We start from the raw sequence: 15328 nt of genomic DNA, 5'->3' as shown, positions 1-15328 counted from the left end.
ATATCCAATCAATACAAACTTCACGCCATCAAACTCCTACACAGATATGATATGGCATTTGTAAAGCGCCTATACACAAGTGTTTCAAGGTGCGACGAGGCAGGGAGGGGGGAACAAGGGGAGACGGACAACGATCCTACTAGGCCAGGTGTCATTCAGATCGCGCAAGTGCATGGGTAGGGGGGGACGGGAAAAGTGCAAGGGGGAAAGGGAGAGAGGAAAGTGCAGTACATGGTTAGTAATGAACAGGATAATAATAAGGGCCAGCTGGTGGCAAGTGCAAGATAAGTGCAGACAAGTGCTGGGAAGGGGGGCTGTAGGGATACAGAGACAGTCCCGCAGTGCAGGGGTTTCCAGGAAGGCAGTGCAGGGGAGAGTGGCTGGGGCAAGGACCGAGATTGGTGAGTGGCCCAGTTGCTGATTCAGTACAGTTTCAGTGATTTAGCAGGGGAGAGGGAGAGAGAAAGCAGAAGCAAAGAGGAAGGTTTTGAGGTGCTTCCGGAACCGGAGATGGTTCTCCTCAAGTTTCAGGGAGGCAGGAAAGCTGTTCCAGAGGGAGGCCCCTGCTGCGGAGAGAGATCTCCCCCCAACTCGTTGCTTGGAGAAGCGGCTGACCCTGCGGGAGTTGGAGGCGGAAGAGCGAAGTGCTCGAGAAGGAAGATATTTAGGAAGGGAGATTTGAAGATAATTTGGCCCCAGGCTCCAGAAGGCCTTGTGGACAATGCAGAGGGTTTTGAACTTAATCCTCGCAGCCACAGGGAGCCAGTGAAGCGATTTCAGTCCTGGAGAGATACAGTCCCTGGGCTTGAGGCCAAGGACAAGTCTCGCAGTCCTGTTCTGGATGAGTTGCAGAGGGCGGAGAGTAGAGGCAGGCAGATTTAGATAGAGGCTGTTACGGTAGTCCAGCTTCGAGAGAACCAGGGCTCTGGAGACAGTGAGCTTCTGGGGGAAGGAGAGGAAAGGAAGGATACCTCTGAGGAGGTGCAGCTGGTAGTGTGACTTCTTAGAAACGTCAGAAATGTGAGGAGAGAAGGAGTGTGTGGAGTCGAAGATGACCCCGAGGTTTTTTGCCTTGCAGGTAGGAGCAGGAAGAGGGCCAAGAGAGGCCGGCAAGAGAGCTGCAGGGAAGGAGGGAGTGGTTGTGCCGATGAGTAGAATCTCGGTCTTACTGGCATTAAGGCAGAGGTCGTTGGCGGCACACCATTCCTGGATAGCAGGAAGACAGTCAGAGATGAGGGAAGGAGAAGAGGAGGCCGAGGGTAGCCTGAAAATGAGCTCGGTATCATCCGCATAGCACTGAAAGTTGGGGCAGAGAGCAGCGATGCGGTTGGCGAGAAGTGCCAGATACTGGTTGAACAGCCAGGGAGAGAGGTTAGAACCCTGGGGGACACCACAGGTAGAGAAAAAGATGTCAGACAGGAAAGACCCCAGTTGGACCTGGGAGGGTCGATTTGAGAGGAAAGAGGTCAGCCAAGCCAGAGCCTGACCAGTGATACTCAGGTTATCACGGAGACGGTTAAGCAGGATGGTATGGTTGACAGTATCAAAGGCAGAAGAGAGATCAAGCAAAATGAGAACACATGGAATGTTAGAGTCAAGGTTCGAGAGCAGGTCCTCACGGATGTTCAGCAGAGCAGTTTCCGTGCTTCTGGCAGCTCTGAAGCCAGACTGATGGTCATGAAGGCTACCAACAGATTCAGCATGGAGATTAAGCTGGGAGATGGCAAGTTTCTCCAGGAGCTTGCCCAGGAAAGGAGTGATAGAGATAGGGCGATAGTTAGCTGGGCAGGACGGGTCGGAAGAGGGTTTCTTAAGAAGGGGGTGCACAAGGGAGTGCTTGAGAGGGGATGGGAAGACTCCAGAGGCGAAGGAGTGATTGCAGAAGTCAGCAAGGGCAGGAGCCAAGGAGTTGATGTGGTCCTTAATAGTTTTGGAGGAGCAGGGGTGGTCCTGTGTTGACGAGACTTTCATAGATCGGACTTGTCTCGAAACCTCATCAGCAGAAAAAAGGGGAACGGCAGAGAAGGAGAGAGGAGGGGTGGCTGCAGAAGGGCCAGAGTGTAACGCTCACCTGGTTCCCCCGGAGGCGCAGGTCTTGATCTGGCGAGGATACTGTCTTCAGTGTTAGGCGCAGGGTTCGTTTTGCTCCCGGACTGGGCCCCCTTCCCACCGACAGTTTAAGCTGAAGAGTGAGATGTCTGCAAGGGTAAACCAAGGTATTAGTGTTTGGAAGGTTTGGAAAGTTCCTTGCCCCTCTCGCCCTTTCTTTCCCCGTGGAACTGGGTGGATAATGCGCTTACCTTATATAGGTAAATGCCGGGCTCTCCATCCTGCGTCTTGTGCAGGGGCGCTGGGTCCAGTTGCTTCACTGGATGCGAGCTCTGCCTCTTGATAGCAGAGGATTTGCTGAGAGCGAAGACGCCGTTAATGCATGAGCGTGCCTTGTAAGTAATAAAGTTCCTTTTGATTGTTCTCTTCTCTTTCAAAAGTCTTAAGTCTTAAAGTCTTTGTCTTTTCCCTTTTTAGATGCTGTGGCGATGAAGATTATCCTTCTAATGGCACGTAAGTAGAAAGACTGTTCTAGCGCTGTAGAATGCACCGTAATGTCTCTTTTGTCTTTGCAGGTTCCGAGGAGCCGCGCGAACAGATTGGAAGCAAACGTAACACAGGTGAGCAGTCTTGTAACTAAGCGTTACTAACCGAAGTATCTTGCCTTGCAGGTGCTGGAATGCAGCGCGAGCTGAGTTGGTACGGGCGTAACACAGGTAAGCAGGCTCTGTAGTTAAATATTACTGACCGATGTTCTTTCTCTTTGCAGATGTCGGATGCCGGAAGAGAAAGGCAGAAAAAGGCGCTTCAGATGTTGCCGTTGGATTAGGTAAGTAAATTTGCTGCCTTTACTTTAGCCTAACCTGTGCCTTTGTCTTGCAGGAGCTGCAGAAGACTGAAGAAAACTGAAGGTTGGATTCCAGCAGGTTATTTCGTATTCACAGGATCTGGAGCTGGAGTTTTCCTGGAGCTGACACGGTGAGCGTCCTGCTGCAGATGCAGAATAACGCGAAGCACGTGAAACCAATCGGGTGTGATTTAAATAGCCTTCTGTAGTGCTTAGGCGTCTTCTTCCACGGCCCCACCCAGGTAAGAAAAGAGTTCCAGATTTCTAGAAGAGTTCCTGTGTTCTGCTTCCAGGGAGTGGCTCCTGCTCCACCCAGACAGAAAAGTAGTCCCAGGCAGAGAAGGATCAGGAGACCAGTTAGCTGGTAAGTAAGCAGCATGGTCTGCTACAGGTAGGTCCACCAAGCACTCTTACCTAATATGAGCCCGGCGCTTCCAGTGCCGGGACCGGTCACCATCATGAGCCTGGCGCCACTGACGCCAGGACAAGGTCCAAAAGGTCCCAATCGGGACTGGCTGGTTCCTGGGATCAGAGTTATGGGCATGCTTCCAAGGTCGTGGGGCAAGTCCTGACCCCTTGGAAGCAGGGATCATGACACAGAGGATGGGCAGGGAATAGAGGGGGGGGGGGGGTGATGGGAGGAGAGTGAGGACAAGATGTCCTGAGTTTTTGAAATGAAGTGAGAGGCCAGTGCCGTACAGAGGGCCTGGGAGGGGACAGGAGAGGTAGAGACTGCAGCAGGGTTGGCCAGCTCCTTGCAGATTTTAAAGAGTTCAGCTGAATTGTTAGATGCCGCAGTGATGCGGGCTTGGATAAGGGCTCTCTTCTTGGTGAGAACGGAGAGCCGGTATTGCCTTTGGAGCACGCGACAGGCCAGTTTGTCAGAGGATGAACATGAAGCACGCCATTTCCTCTCTGCCACCCTGCACAAGCGTTTAAGGGTGACGAGACCCGAGTCATATCAGGAGTTACATTTGTCTTTGGGCTTCAGGCGGATTCTCATAACAGGGGCAAGGATATCAAGAGTATCAGATATAGTAGAGTGGAGAGGGCTGTGTCAGGGTGGGAGTCAGCCGAGGGGGGAAGAGGGGGCGAGAAGGTGGCAGCGAAAGCCTCAACTGACACACGCTTCATGGGTCGGATGACCGAGAAGGAAGATGGCAGTGATGAGGGTAGCTTTGCCTGAGGGGTAGGGAGGGTGAGGTGAGAGGAGAGGAGAAAGTGATCACTCCAGGAGAGAGGGGTGGAGAGAGGGACAGAGAGGGGAAGGTCAGAAGAGATCAGGGCATCAAGATTGTGCCCAGCAGAATGGGTTGGCCCAGACGGGAGAATAGAGAGTGAGAGAGAGTCGCAGAGGTCGCGAAAGAGTCCAGAGGGGGGACAGGAGGCATCCAGGTGGATGTTGAAGTCTCCAAGAAAGAGGAGTTGAGTGGTTGAAGACAGGAGTGAGGAGGAGAGGTCCGCCTACTCGGAAAGGAAGGAGGAAATTTGACCAGGTGGCCGATAGATAGTAGCCACGGTAAGGGAATGGCTAGGAGAGAGAGAGAGAGTCGGCAGACAAGACATTCAAAAGAGGAGTAGGTCTGCGTGGGAATAGCAGTGGCAGGAATCCACTCAGGGAAGATGAGGGCCACACCCCCCCAGCACGGTTGGGCCTGGGCACGGAGAGGATCTTGTAGCCGTCAGGTAGGAGTATGTCAAAGCTGATGACAGAGCTGGCCGTGAACCATGTCTCAGTGAGACCGAGCACGTCAAGGTCCAGTTCCTCAAGAAGGCGACAGATATCAGAGGAATGTTTGACAGCAGAGCGAGAGTTAAGAGTGGCAATGTGGGGGAGGTTGCCATCTTTGAAGGACTTCCGGGGAGTGGTACAGATCAGAGGTATGCCCTGCGGAGGAGAAGAAGGAGCACGGGAGGGGGCAGGGAGGGAGGGTAGAGGCAAGGTAGCCGAGGACAGAGGAGGGGGGACAGCAGGCGAGGAAAGGAAGTTGATGAGGCGCGGGAAGCGTCTATCAAAGAGGTGAAGATTGGCCCGAGGGCCTTGGACCAAGACGGTCCCATTAGCGTAGACATTAATGATGGCCTTAGAGGAGTGGAAGGAGGCCAAGAGGACGTCCCAGCGGGTGCCACCATTAATGGGAGAAGAGGAGAAAGGAGAGAGCACAGAGACCATATGAAGGGTCCATAGGTCAGGTGAAGGCACGAAAAAGAGGATGTCAGTGAGAGTTTCCTTAGAGGAGGCACTGGTGTAGGTGTCAGCGATAGGGAGGCCTGGGTTGGAGACCAGGATGTCCTTTTTAAACTTTTTCCTACCAGATTTAGTGAGGAGAGCAGGATAGTCAATGAAGAAGCCGTTAGAAAAGATAGGTGAGATAGAGAGCACCATGGGATAGGAGGGAGGGGGGTGGGGGGTAGGACAAACACGGGCGGGCAGGAAGAGAGCAGCAAGCCCTAGTTTACCACAAATTCAGAGCACAGTGAACACAGTAATGCATATCAGGTACCCAGTGGAAAGGCCACCTAAGTTTGAAAATCCAGCAGGGGGAGAAAAACCCTAGTTTACCACAGATTCAGAACACAGTGAACACAGTAATGCATATCAGGTACCCAGTGGAGAGGCCACCTAAGTTTGTGAGTGTTAACAGGATTAACAGGTTAACAGGTGGAACTAACCAAGGTGGAACAGCGCCAAGAGGCCCCTGCAGACACACAGGGAGCCGCAACTGTAGGAGTCGCCCTTGGCCTTGGGGCCCTTAGCCGCAGAGGGCTGCCCAGGAGGGGGTGGTTATAGGCAGAGGGAGGAGAGGAAGGGGGGGGGGTGTGGGTGGGCAGGGAGGCAGGAAGGGAGAGGAGGTCCAGGAAATGGGAGGGGGGAGCAGGCACAACAATGCGCTCAGAGCGCGAAAGCAAATAATCAATTTTTCAAACAAAAACAACTCACGGAGGCCTGCAAGGGCCAGGCAGGGCTTCCTTGGCCTGCAGTTCCCTCAGGGCTACCGGCGACCGCTCTCCGACGCTCCGCTGAACAAAGAAGCGAGCAGGGGGAGCGGCCGTCGTGTAGGTCAGAAGGGAACCAGCCCGACAGCCAATCAGAGGGGGGGTGGGCAGGAACAGAGAGGAGGTCCAGGAAATGGGAGGGGGGAGCAGGCACAACAACGCGCTCAGAGTGCGAAAGCAAATAATCAATTTTTCAAACAAAAACAACTCACGGAGGCCCGCAAGGGCCAGGCAGGGCTTCCTTGGCCTGCAGTTCCCTCAGGGCTACCGGCGACCGCTCTCCCACGCTCCGCTGAACAAAGAAGCGAGCAGGGGGGATGGCAATACGACCCCCTTAGACTTTCTAAAATGTCCCAAACAATGAGTCCAACATGCTGGAGGAAATGCAGAGAAATAGCCAGTTACTGGCACATGTGGTGGGGCTGCCCGCGCATTAAAGTATTCTGGAATGAGGTCCTGGGGTGGATTAAAGAAATAGAAGGTATTCAAAGAGACGCCTACCCCTACCTAATACTATTCAGCCTAGAAAAAGATGAAGATGATTGAACTAGAGTGAAGGATTTGACAATGTCCCCCCCCCACCTATTACTAGCGGCCAGGGCCCTATTGGTGATTAAATGGAAATCCACAACGGTGCCTGGAAAGAATGAATGGATCACTTTGGCCACAAACATCTCCCTAATGGAATCAATAACCGCCTCTCTACACGGCAAGGCCACCCAATGTGAAGCCCTATGGATGGACTTTAAAAATAAACATTTCGCAACTAACTGAGTCCCAATCGGAGGAGCCTGCCGGGTCCTGATGAAAAGGCAAAACTCGACAGACAGCAATGGAAGAGAATTTACAATAGGTGGTCTCAGAGCGACCAGACAACAGAAATGTGACTAAAATGTTTTCAATGTCCCCACGTTTCTATAACATTCAATAGATGTGTGCTAAATCGAGGAAGGGAGGGTGGTGGGTACAGTTTTCTAGTCATGATGGACACACCCTGAAATAAGCAATGTAACATATATTGCTCAAGTCCTTTGATATAATGTGTATCATCTCTTTCATGCAACCATATGCTTACAACGGTGAACCATATAATGTGTATTCCATCTTGTTTGTTTCTTTGTTAACACTAATAAAATCAAATTTTAAATAAAATAAAAGCAATCATCATAAACATTAGGTGTTAGATGTGTTCTAGACTATTCATGCACATTTGAAGGATGAATAGAGTTTTGTTTGAGAAAAGTAGGTTTCAGGTTTTTATAATTAAATGGTTCTGAATAACGACAACATGCCATCACAAACTCTGGAATTAAAGAATACTGCGGGAGACACCACTCTCCCTTGACAACCATCTCCTCCCATGTGATCCACCCTCAGCATACCAACCGCGGGGTCAGGATCAGGCAGTGGCTGCCTTCCCCTGGCTACATGGGTGGAGACTTTAGACTGGGGATCAGGGATGACTGCGCAGGATTCATCACAGTCATATTACTACCACTCCAGTAATCTGGCTAAGGAAGATGGGCTTTATGTAATATTAGACGAGGAGACAACACTATATAACTTCAGTACTTTTGAACATGTGAGTGATGCATTTGGTGGACTTAATTATACAGTGAAGAATTAAACACGCCAAAATTAAAAAAAAATAGAAAAACAGGCTGATTTTGAGCTTATGAGTCTGATGGAATTGAAGATGTTTCCCTGTATCATTTTTAGTTTTTAAATGTGTTTATCCAAACCGTGGATAGTTTGCCTACTGAACTTGCTCCTCATTTTCTCACTGCAGCTGTACACGAGATACATGTCAGCTTCCCATTAATAGAAGAAATTCAGAATCTCAAAGGAGCTGGGGATTCTTAGTTTAACAATGAACTGATGATCTGTCGCATGCTACTATTGAAATATCAGGGTGATAAAAGCTTATATTTTCCAGTTCTATATTCGCAAATTTTTAAGTCAGAACACGTGACCCAATTACCTGTTATCTATTAGCAATGGAGGATATGCACATGCTCATATGGAGATTGCAGATTTAACTAGTGGTTTCACAATCATTGGAACAGATTGCTCTACCTTGGACAGCAGCTGTGCTCCAAGCATAAGAGTGTGCCTAAAGGTGACAAAACCTGGATACTTACTATAATTATGACTTTAACAGCTTCCACAAGTTTTTTGTCCATCTTGCCAAGGAGGTCATAGCTGACTATGTTTATCAAGCTCCCAGACTGTCCATCTTTGCCGGTCACTATCACGTTGATATTGTCAGAGTTCACTGATGGTAGCCATCTTTGAAAAGCCTGTGGTGAGACCACGGAAAAGGAAAGGGGAGAAAAGAACAGAACATATTAGAGCATTAAAAATAACAATGGATTGGTTGGTGTGTACTTGTAACTGACTGGATAATAAGGAACATTTACAAATGTTACATTAGTTGGGCATCACGCGTTGTATCTAGGGAAAAGATCCAGCTAAGTAATTTGTCAGTATGCAGTTGTAAACCTACCCTACAGGCATCCCATGCCCATGCTCACTCTATTGCCCATTTTCGCATATAGATGCAGCCCTTCTCCTGCCTTTCCAAAACAGGTAAATCCAATAGGCTGGTCACAGGTAGGACATTAACCATACAATGCTCAAAACACCTCCTTGGAAAAATTCTGAGATAAAGATTTCAAACATATGCTCCATCATCTGTGGGGAGAATGGAGCCAGCACCAGCCTGGAAAATATACAACTACGAGGAAAGACTGCATCAGTCAACATCAGAAAAGGGCCAGAGTGTAGGACACCTATGTGAGAGCTGCAGGCAGTTTATACAACCAAACATTGTATGGTTAGTTGGGCAAAAAACTCGTAAAATGAGGGTGGTGGCTTTTGAAAATGTTGTGAGGGGCCAAAGTAAGGAGACAGACAGTTTGAGTTGATCCACAATACTTTTATTTAAATAATAAAGGAGGTGGGAAAAAGCCTCACTATCCCTAACTATGAGGGTTTTCCCTGCCTTTACAAAACTAACTAATGGTCCAGCCTCTGTCAGGATGTTCCAAATTAGATCTACTATTCTGTGTCCAAACCTACTTTGACCCTCACACTCAAACGTCTCACTCTACAAAAAGTGGAAAATGGCAATGTGCTTGACTGCTTCCCTGTAGCCTTTCATCCCTCAGTCAATGCACCACGTTCAACCTAGAACATTTAGCAATCCAAAATAATCTTGAAACAGTAGTCAGTAAGGTTCCCTTACTGGCCGGATCTGTAACCAACTGGGAATTTCTTTTCTTCCCTGTAATTTACTCCTCTTAATTTCAGAGGGACAATCCTCTTCCCTGGTCTTTTTACTTCCTTCTTATTTGGGACGACAGCCTTCTTGTAAGATATATCAATGCCAAGGAGGATAATCCGCTACCCTTGGTCTTAGCTGGTTCCCTTTCTTTTCTTGGTTTTGCCAAGGTGGACAATTTCCTTCCACTGGTCTTTCCGGTGGTAAGAAAATAACCATTACCAATGCACCTTTTTCCCGAGGCAAACTTGGTTCTCCTTTTAACCAACTAATGCCCACTTAGGTTTCCCTGTCCTGTACGAGTCGGCTATAAGCACAAATTCCCCACTGTGGATTAGTTGACTCACAGCCTTCATTGTTCATAGACCATTGGTTGACTTTCCTGTGCCCTGTGTATCCTTGGTGCTGTCCTGGTGCCCAGTAACGGTTTTATTTCAACAAAATGTGCGTGGGCACATTGAAGGGTAAGTAAGAGGTATTTGTCGCTGTACCATACCCTATTTATGGTTGGGCAGTCACTTGGTCTTCTATCCTGTCAAGTGCACCTTTATTAGTCCCAAGTATTTCTGTCAACCATGACCTTCAAATATATTAATATATTTTATACCCGGCTTCCCGCCCACTTTTCCCTACTTCCCAGGCGGAAGACCGACTCCTTTTCACTGCCCCCCTCCATACCGCTTTTCACCGCTGCAGCCCCCTCTGGTGCTGCTTTCCACGTTCCGTGTTTCCCCAGGGAGGCTGTTAGCTTTTCCCCAACCAGCATTGCTGACACCAATGAAGGAACTGTTGGTAGTCCTCCTTTTCTCCCGGGTATATTTGCGGCCACCATCTCTCTTGTAGTGGACGCTCCGCTGTTCCTCGGTACAACTCGGCTGTCTCTTCATACTGCGTCATCCTTCTATGACGGGTACAGCCGTTCTGCCGTGTGCCGGCTCTTTGATTGTTCCCAGTCTCTCTGCTTCTCTGATCTCACAGAGTTGATACGCAGCGTCGTATTCTGTATACTTTCGGGTACGTCGTTTACAGGTGAATACTGACTTCCACACCTGTGAGTACACAATGATTAACGTTGTACTCTGTGATTTCGGAAGTCCCCACAAATATTCTCATCACCAAGTCTACTTCCTCTCCTGATAAGCTTCTTATTAACACTGTGTTCTAGTCCTCCTTTTATTTTACTGATTAGCTGTTTTTCGGACATTGAGAAAATACCTTCATACTGGGTTGTGTTTCTTTCTATTCTCTCCTCTAGATGGAGTGTCCTTGTCCCAGTCTTTCCCCGCGTTCAGCATTGTAGGACTTGCTTGACAGAGGTACATATACCCATATGGCACCTCAGTTCTTTCTTCATGAGTTAGAGTTTTTTTTTAGCAGTTTCCTGGGGGTAGCTAAGGGAGAGTAGTTGATTCTCCTTGTTAAAGGGAGGATGTCTTCTGACTCGTCATAGTGCTTACTAGAGTCAGGCCACTTTCCATATAGCAAAGTCACTTATGGATATGTCCTTTAGTCAATGCATTAGTGGCAACAACCAAAGGAAATCAGCCCACCTAAGAATCACAAGTGGTATGAATTTAGCTGTTGGGGCAAAATTGACATTGACAATTTGCATGTTAACTGCACACGGCTTTCTAGACAGCTGAATTTAAATGTGGTTGTTTTAGCTGTTTAATAAATACACAAAGAAAATATTAATTTCGACTGCCCTTCGCTTTATCTTTGTGTACCTTAATTACCTGTAGCTGGACATGAATCAGAAAAGAAACCACCAGGCTTTAAAAGGGCCTAGGCCACAGAATTCTCGGCTGTGTGGAAGTGAGAGTTCACCGTTCAGTCATTTACATGAGAAATCATGAACAGTCAATCTTCACCAAGTGTCTGGAGCAAGACGAGATCTCAATTAGCATGGTTTATATGCCACCACAAATACTGGTTGTACCATGCAGGTGCTCTTTCAGTTAAAACTGTAAAAGATTGTTAAGTGTCTGTGCCATTTATTAAGAAAAATAAGTTACTTATCCCTGGTAATGCTCTTTCGGCTGGATGTTCCTCCAACGTATTCCTCATCTTTGACATGTAATGTCCAGCTTTGGCTGCTTCAAAAATGTTTTCGGCAGAGGGCGACCTGTGTCGAGGGCGTCGAGTCGGTGTCCCTCGAAGGCCTCCGTTGAGGGCGACGTCATCCGATGTTATAAGTAGCAAGCACGGCGCCCTTTGGCCTCAGTTCTGTTTTCCCTCCTCATGTATCAGAAGCACCCATAAATATGGGCAGGACAGTACTCAACCTTGTGGGAACGAAAGATGCACTAGCATCGGAAATTCTACAGAGGGGTAGGTTGGGAGGGCGATGAGGAATATGCTGGAGGAACATCCAGTCGAAAGAACGTTACCTGGGGTAAGTAACTTATTCTTCGAATGGATTGTGCCCTCCAACGTATTCCTCATCTTTGACAGACTCCCAAAGCAGTATCCATGATAGGCGGAGGGAGAAGAATTTAGACATGCAGAATTCTCAGAGGGCAGAATAAAGGACTGCCTTACCAAATGCAACATCCTGAGCGTGGGAAGTATCCAGAGAGTAATGATTAGCAAACGTGTGTATAGATGACCATGTTGCCGCATCACAGATGTTCTTAATAGGGACCCCTCTCTGCAGGGCAGTCAAGGTGGCCATGCCCCTTGTGGAATGTGCATGCAAACCCACTTAGGAGGGTCCTTTCCTGCCAGCTTGTTGCAATCAGAAACAGTGAGGATGATCCACCTAGACAAGGTCTGCTTGGAAACAGCCTGGCCCAGTCTGTGTTCGGTGTACCCTACAAAGAGCTGGTCGTCTACTCACAATTTGGACATCCTGGAAATATAAAAGGTCAACACTCTCCTAGGGTTCAACTGATGTAGCCTTTCCTCCTCCTTACTAGGATGCAGAGGATGGTAGAATGATGGCAGCAACATTTTCTGCCGTAGGTGAAAGTCCAAAACCACCTTAGACAAGGAGGGTTTAACCCTCAAAACAACCCTGTCCTTGTGGAATATAGCAAAGAGTGGCTTAGAAGAAAGCGCTTACAACTCGCTCACTATTCTTGCAGATGTAAGACTAACAATACAGTCTTAAAGGTCAAAAACCTCAATAGACATGAGTGCAAGGGTTCAAAAGGAGCACCCATCAGAAATTTTGAAACCAGGTTGAGGTCCCACGCCGTAACCTGAAATGTAGAAGGTGGGAGCACATTCATGAGCCCTTTTAGAAACTGAGTGACCAGAGGGATCTTAAGATAGGAACATTCCTCTGAAGAGCGCTTAAACATTTCAAGCGCTGCCAGGTAACCCTTAATGGTACTAACCTGAAGAACTTTGTGTGCCAATGAGAGCAGAAAGGATAGAACATCCGGTGTCGTACATTGAAAAGGATTAATATTCTTGTCTCTGCACCAGTCACAAAACTTATTCCAACGGCAAAGGTACATAGACTTTGTTGATGGCCGTCTCGCCGTTGATGGCCGTCTTGCCGAAAGCTACACCTCCATCACGTCATCCGGGAGATCCCAATCCTTGTACCACAACCTTTCAGAAACCAAGCATGAAGGTTGAGAGTGGACCTCTGGATGGAGAACACGACCCTCCTCTCGCGAGAGAAGATTCTCCCTTTGTGGAAGACGTATCGGAGGACAGATGGACATGTCTAGAAGGTAGTACCACGTTCTCCTGGGCCAATCTGGGGCAAAGAGGATCATGCGGTTTCCGAATATCCTTAACCTCCTGATTACTTGAGGAATGACAGGGACGGGAGGAAACGCGTACAGCAGTGGGAATTCCCAATCCACCACAAACGCATCTCCTAGAGCTCCTCTCAGAGGAAACTTTGAGCAGTACAGTTTGCACTTCCGTTTGATACTGGTTGCGAACAGATCCACTTGAGGGGTTCCAAAAATGGCGAAGATCTCTTGAAGGACTTCCTGAGTTATTTCACACTCGTGGGAGACTGCTCTGCCTGCTCAGAGCGTCCACCGCCGTGTTCGCCTCCCCGGCCAGGTGAACCACTGAGAGAGAGATTCCTTCTAGAATAGCCCAATACCAGAGCTGCATTGCCTCTCTGCACAGTGGTAGTGACCCTACGCCTCCTCTCTTGTTGAGGTAGTCCATGGCCACTGTATTGTCAGTCATTATCAGGACATTCTTTCCCCGTACAGAGGGCAGAAAAGCTTTCAGTGCTAGTCTGATCGCGATCAGCTCCAAAAGATTGATGTGTAGCTTGGACTCCGATGGAGACCAACGACCGCTGATAGTCAACTCATTGGCGTGAGCTCCCCACCCTGTGAATGAGGCATCTGTCACTACAGTGACCGCTGGCCATGGTTGCCAAAAGTGTTCGCCTTTCAGAACATTGTCCCTGCAGGCCCACCACAGAAGATCCCTTGAGACTCTGGGCGGATTCTGTAGTTGGTCCGACATCTTCCTGAGAACTGGGACCATTACGATCGGAGAGCCCATTGAAGCAATTGCATTAGCAAGCAGGCCCCTGGCACCAGGAAAATGCAGGATGCCATGAGGGCGAGCAACCTCAAGAACTCGAAGCCCGGAAGATTCTGGGCATTCTGGAATTTTGTTACCATCTGGAGAATGTCTTGAGCCCTCACCTTGGGAGGCAAGCACTTTCCCAAGGAAGTATCCAAAACAGCTCAGGAGCTGTCGGGAAGGTGTCATCTGGGACTTCTTGAAATTGAGGGAGAAGCCCAGTCTGTGAAAGGAGTGGCAGGTAATGTTGAGATGATCCAAGGCTTGTTCGGGAGGACGTGCCCTGATCAGCCAATCGTCCAGGTAGGGGTGGACATGTATCCCCCCTATCCTGAGATGCGCTGCCACCAACACCATCAGTTTGGTGAATACCCTCAGGCGGAGGTCAACCCGAATGGTAGGACTGGAAACTGATAGTGCGAGCCGCCAACGGCGAACCTCAGGTATTTCCTGTGCTTGAGATGGATCGGCACACGAAAATAAGCATCCCGAAGGTCCAATGACACCAACCAATCCTGAAGTTGGAGGGCCTGAAGGATCTGAGAAAGAGTAACCATATTGAATTTGTCTTTCCTGAGGATCTTGTTCAAGTATCTCAAGTCCAAGATGGGTCTCAGTCCCCCGTCCAATTTGGGAATAAAAAAATATCGGGTATACCAACCCTTGTTCCTCTCCGCCACAGGAACTGGTTTTATAGCGCCTTTCTCTATCAGGGTTAAAATCTCCTGCACAACGAGCAGATCCAGAATCCTCAAAGAGTGTTTCCCCGGTGGATTGGTCTGAGGCTTTTTTAGAAAGGGAAGGCAGTAGCCGTGGGCTATTGTTTCCAGAGCCCACACATCTGAAGTAATGGCTCGGCATTCTTCGAGATGCTGAGACAGCCTGCCCCCCCCACTGTAGAACTGTGACTGAAGCCTTCAGAGCGGTTTTGAAGCAGCCGTTGCAGCGGCTGATGGTAAAGAGGCTGCTGCTGGAACGGACTTGGCACCTCTGCCTCGTCCACTACGAGGGAACTTTCGCGGGCCCCTTTGATTGGCCATTCCTCTCGCCCTTCCAAATGAGGAGTAGTAGCCAAATGATCTACCCCTCCACGGTTGTCCGCTGGAAAGAAAAGGCTAAGGTTGCCGAACAGCTGCGCCTAAAGGTTTGGCTGCCGCCTTAGAGGTCTGCCACTTCTCAAGGCTCTAGTCAGCTTTGCTGCCAAAAAGATGAGACCCGTCAAATGGCATGTTGATAAAACAAGCCTGCACATCAGGTGCAAAGCCCAACTTCCGCAACCACGCATATTAGGGTGCTCGTAGCCATGGATATGCCTATTACTATCCGCAGAATCCAATTCAGACTGGAGGGACTCTCACATGGCTTCATTGCCGCCGTTAACAATAGCCAGAAAGCCATCCCTCTCATCCCTTTCTAGAATGTGCTCCGCCGCCATGGAGATGCACTCGACAGAGTGTACGAACACCAGCAAGTGCACAGGTGGAGTTGGCTGAGTTCAACGCCATACTCCCCGCCGAAAATACCTTCCGCGCCCATCCATCAAGGCGCTTATCGTCCCCATCAGGAGAGATCATAGGGTACGTGTCCTGCTTCGAGGTAGCTGTAGCTGCCTGAACCACCAGACTCTTTGGAGTGGGGTG

The 15328-nt window shown here is 49.0% G+C and overlaps 1 protein-coding gene across 1 annotated transcript in view; it reads right to left on the bottom strand.

The window, feature by feature from the left end:
• The window catches only part of SMARCAL1 (SNF2 related chromatin remodeling annealing helicase 1), a 979995-nt gene that overhangs the window by 449398 nt on the left and 515269 nt on the right, over positions 1–15328 (bottom strand). Inside the window, exon 8 of the mRNA XM_069616809.1 lies at positions 8035–8193. Coding sequence (XP_069472910.1) covers positions 8035–8193 — 159 coding nt within the window. The remainder of the gene's footprint in view (positions 1–8034; positions 8194–15328) is intronic.

This window comes from Ambystoma mexicanum, chromosome 9, assembly GCF_040938575.1.
Source record: "Ambystoma mexicanum isolate Mex_15411 chromosome 9, UKY_AmexF1_1, whole genome shotgun sequence".
NCBI classification, from domain to species: domain Eukaryota; kingdom Metazoa; phylum Chordata; class Amphibia; order Caudata; family Ambystomatidae; genus Ambystoma; species Ambystoma mexicanum.
The sequence above is the reverse complement of the archived record's forward strand: the minus strand, read 5'-3'. Positions and strand labels throughout refer to the sequence as shown.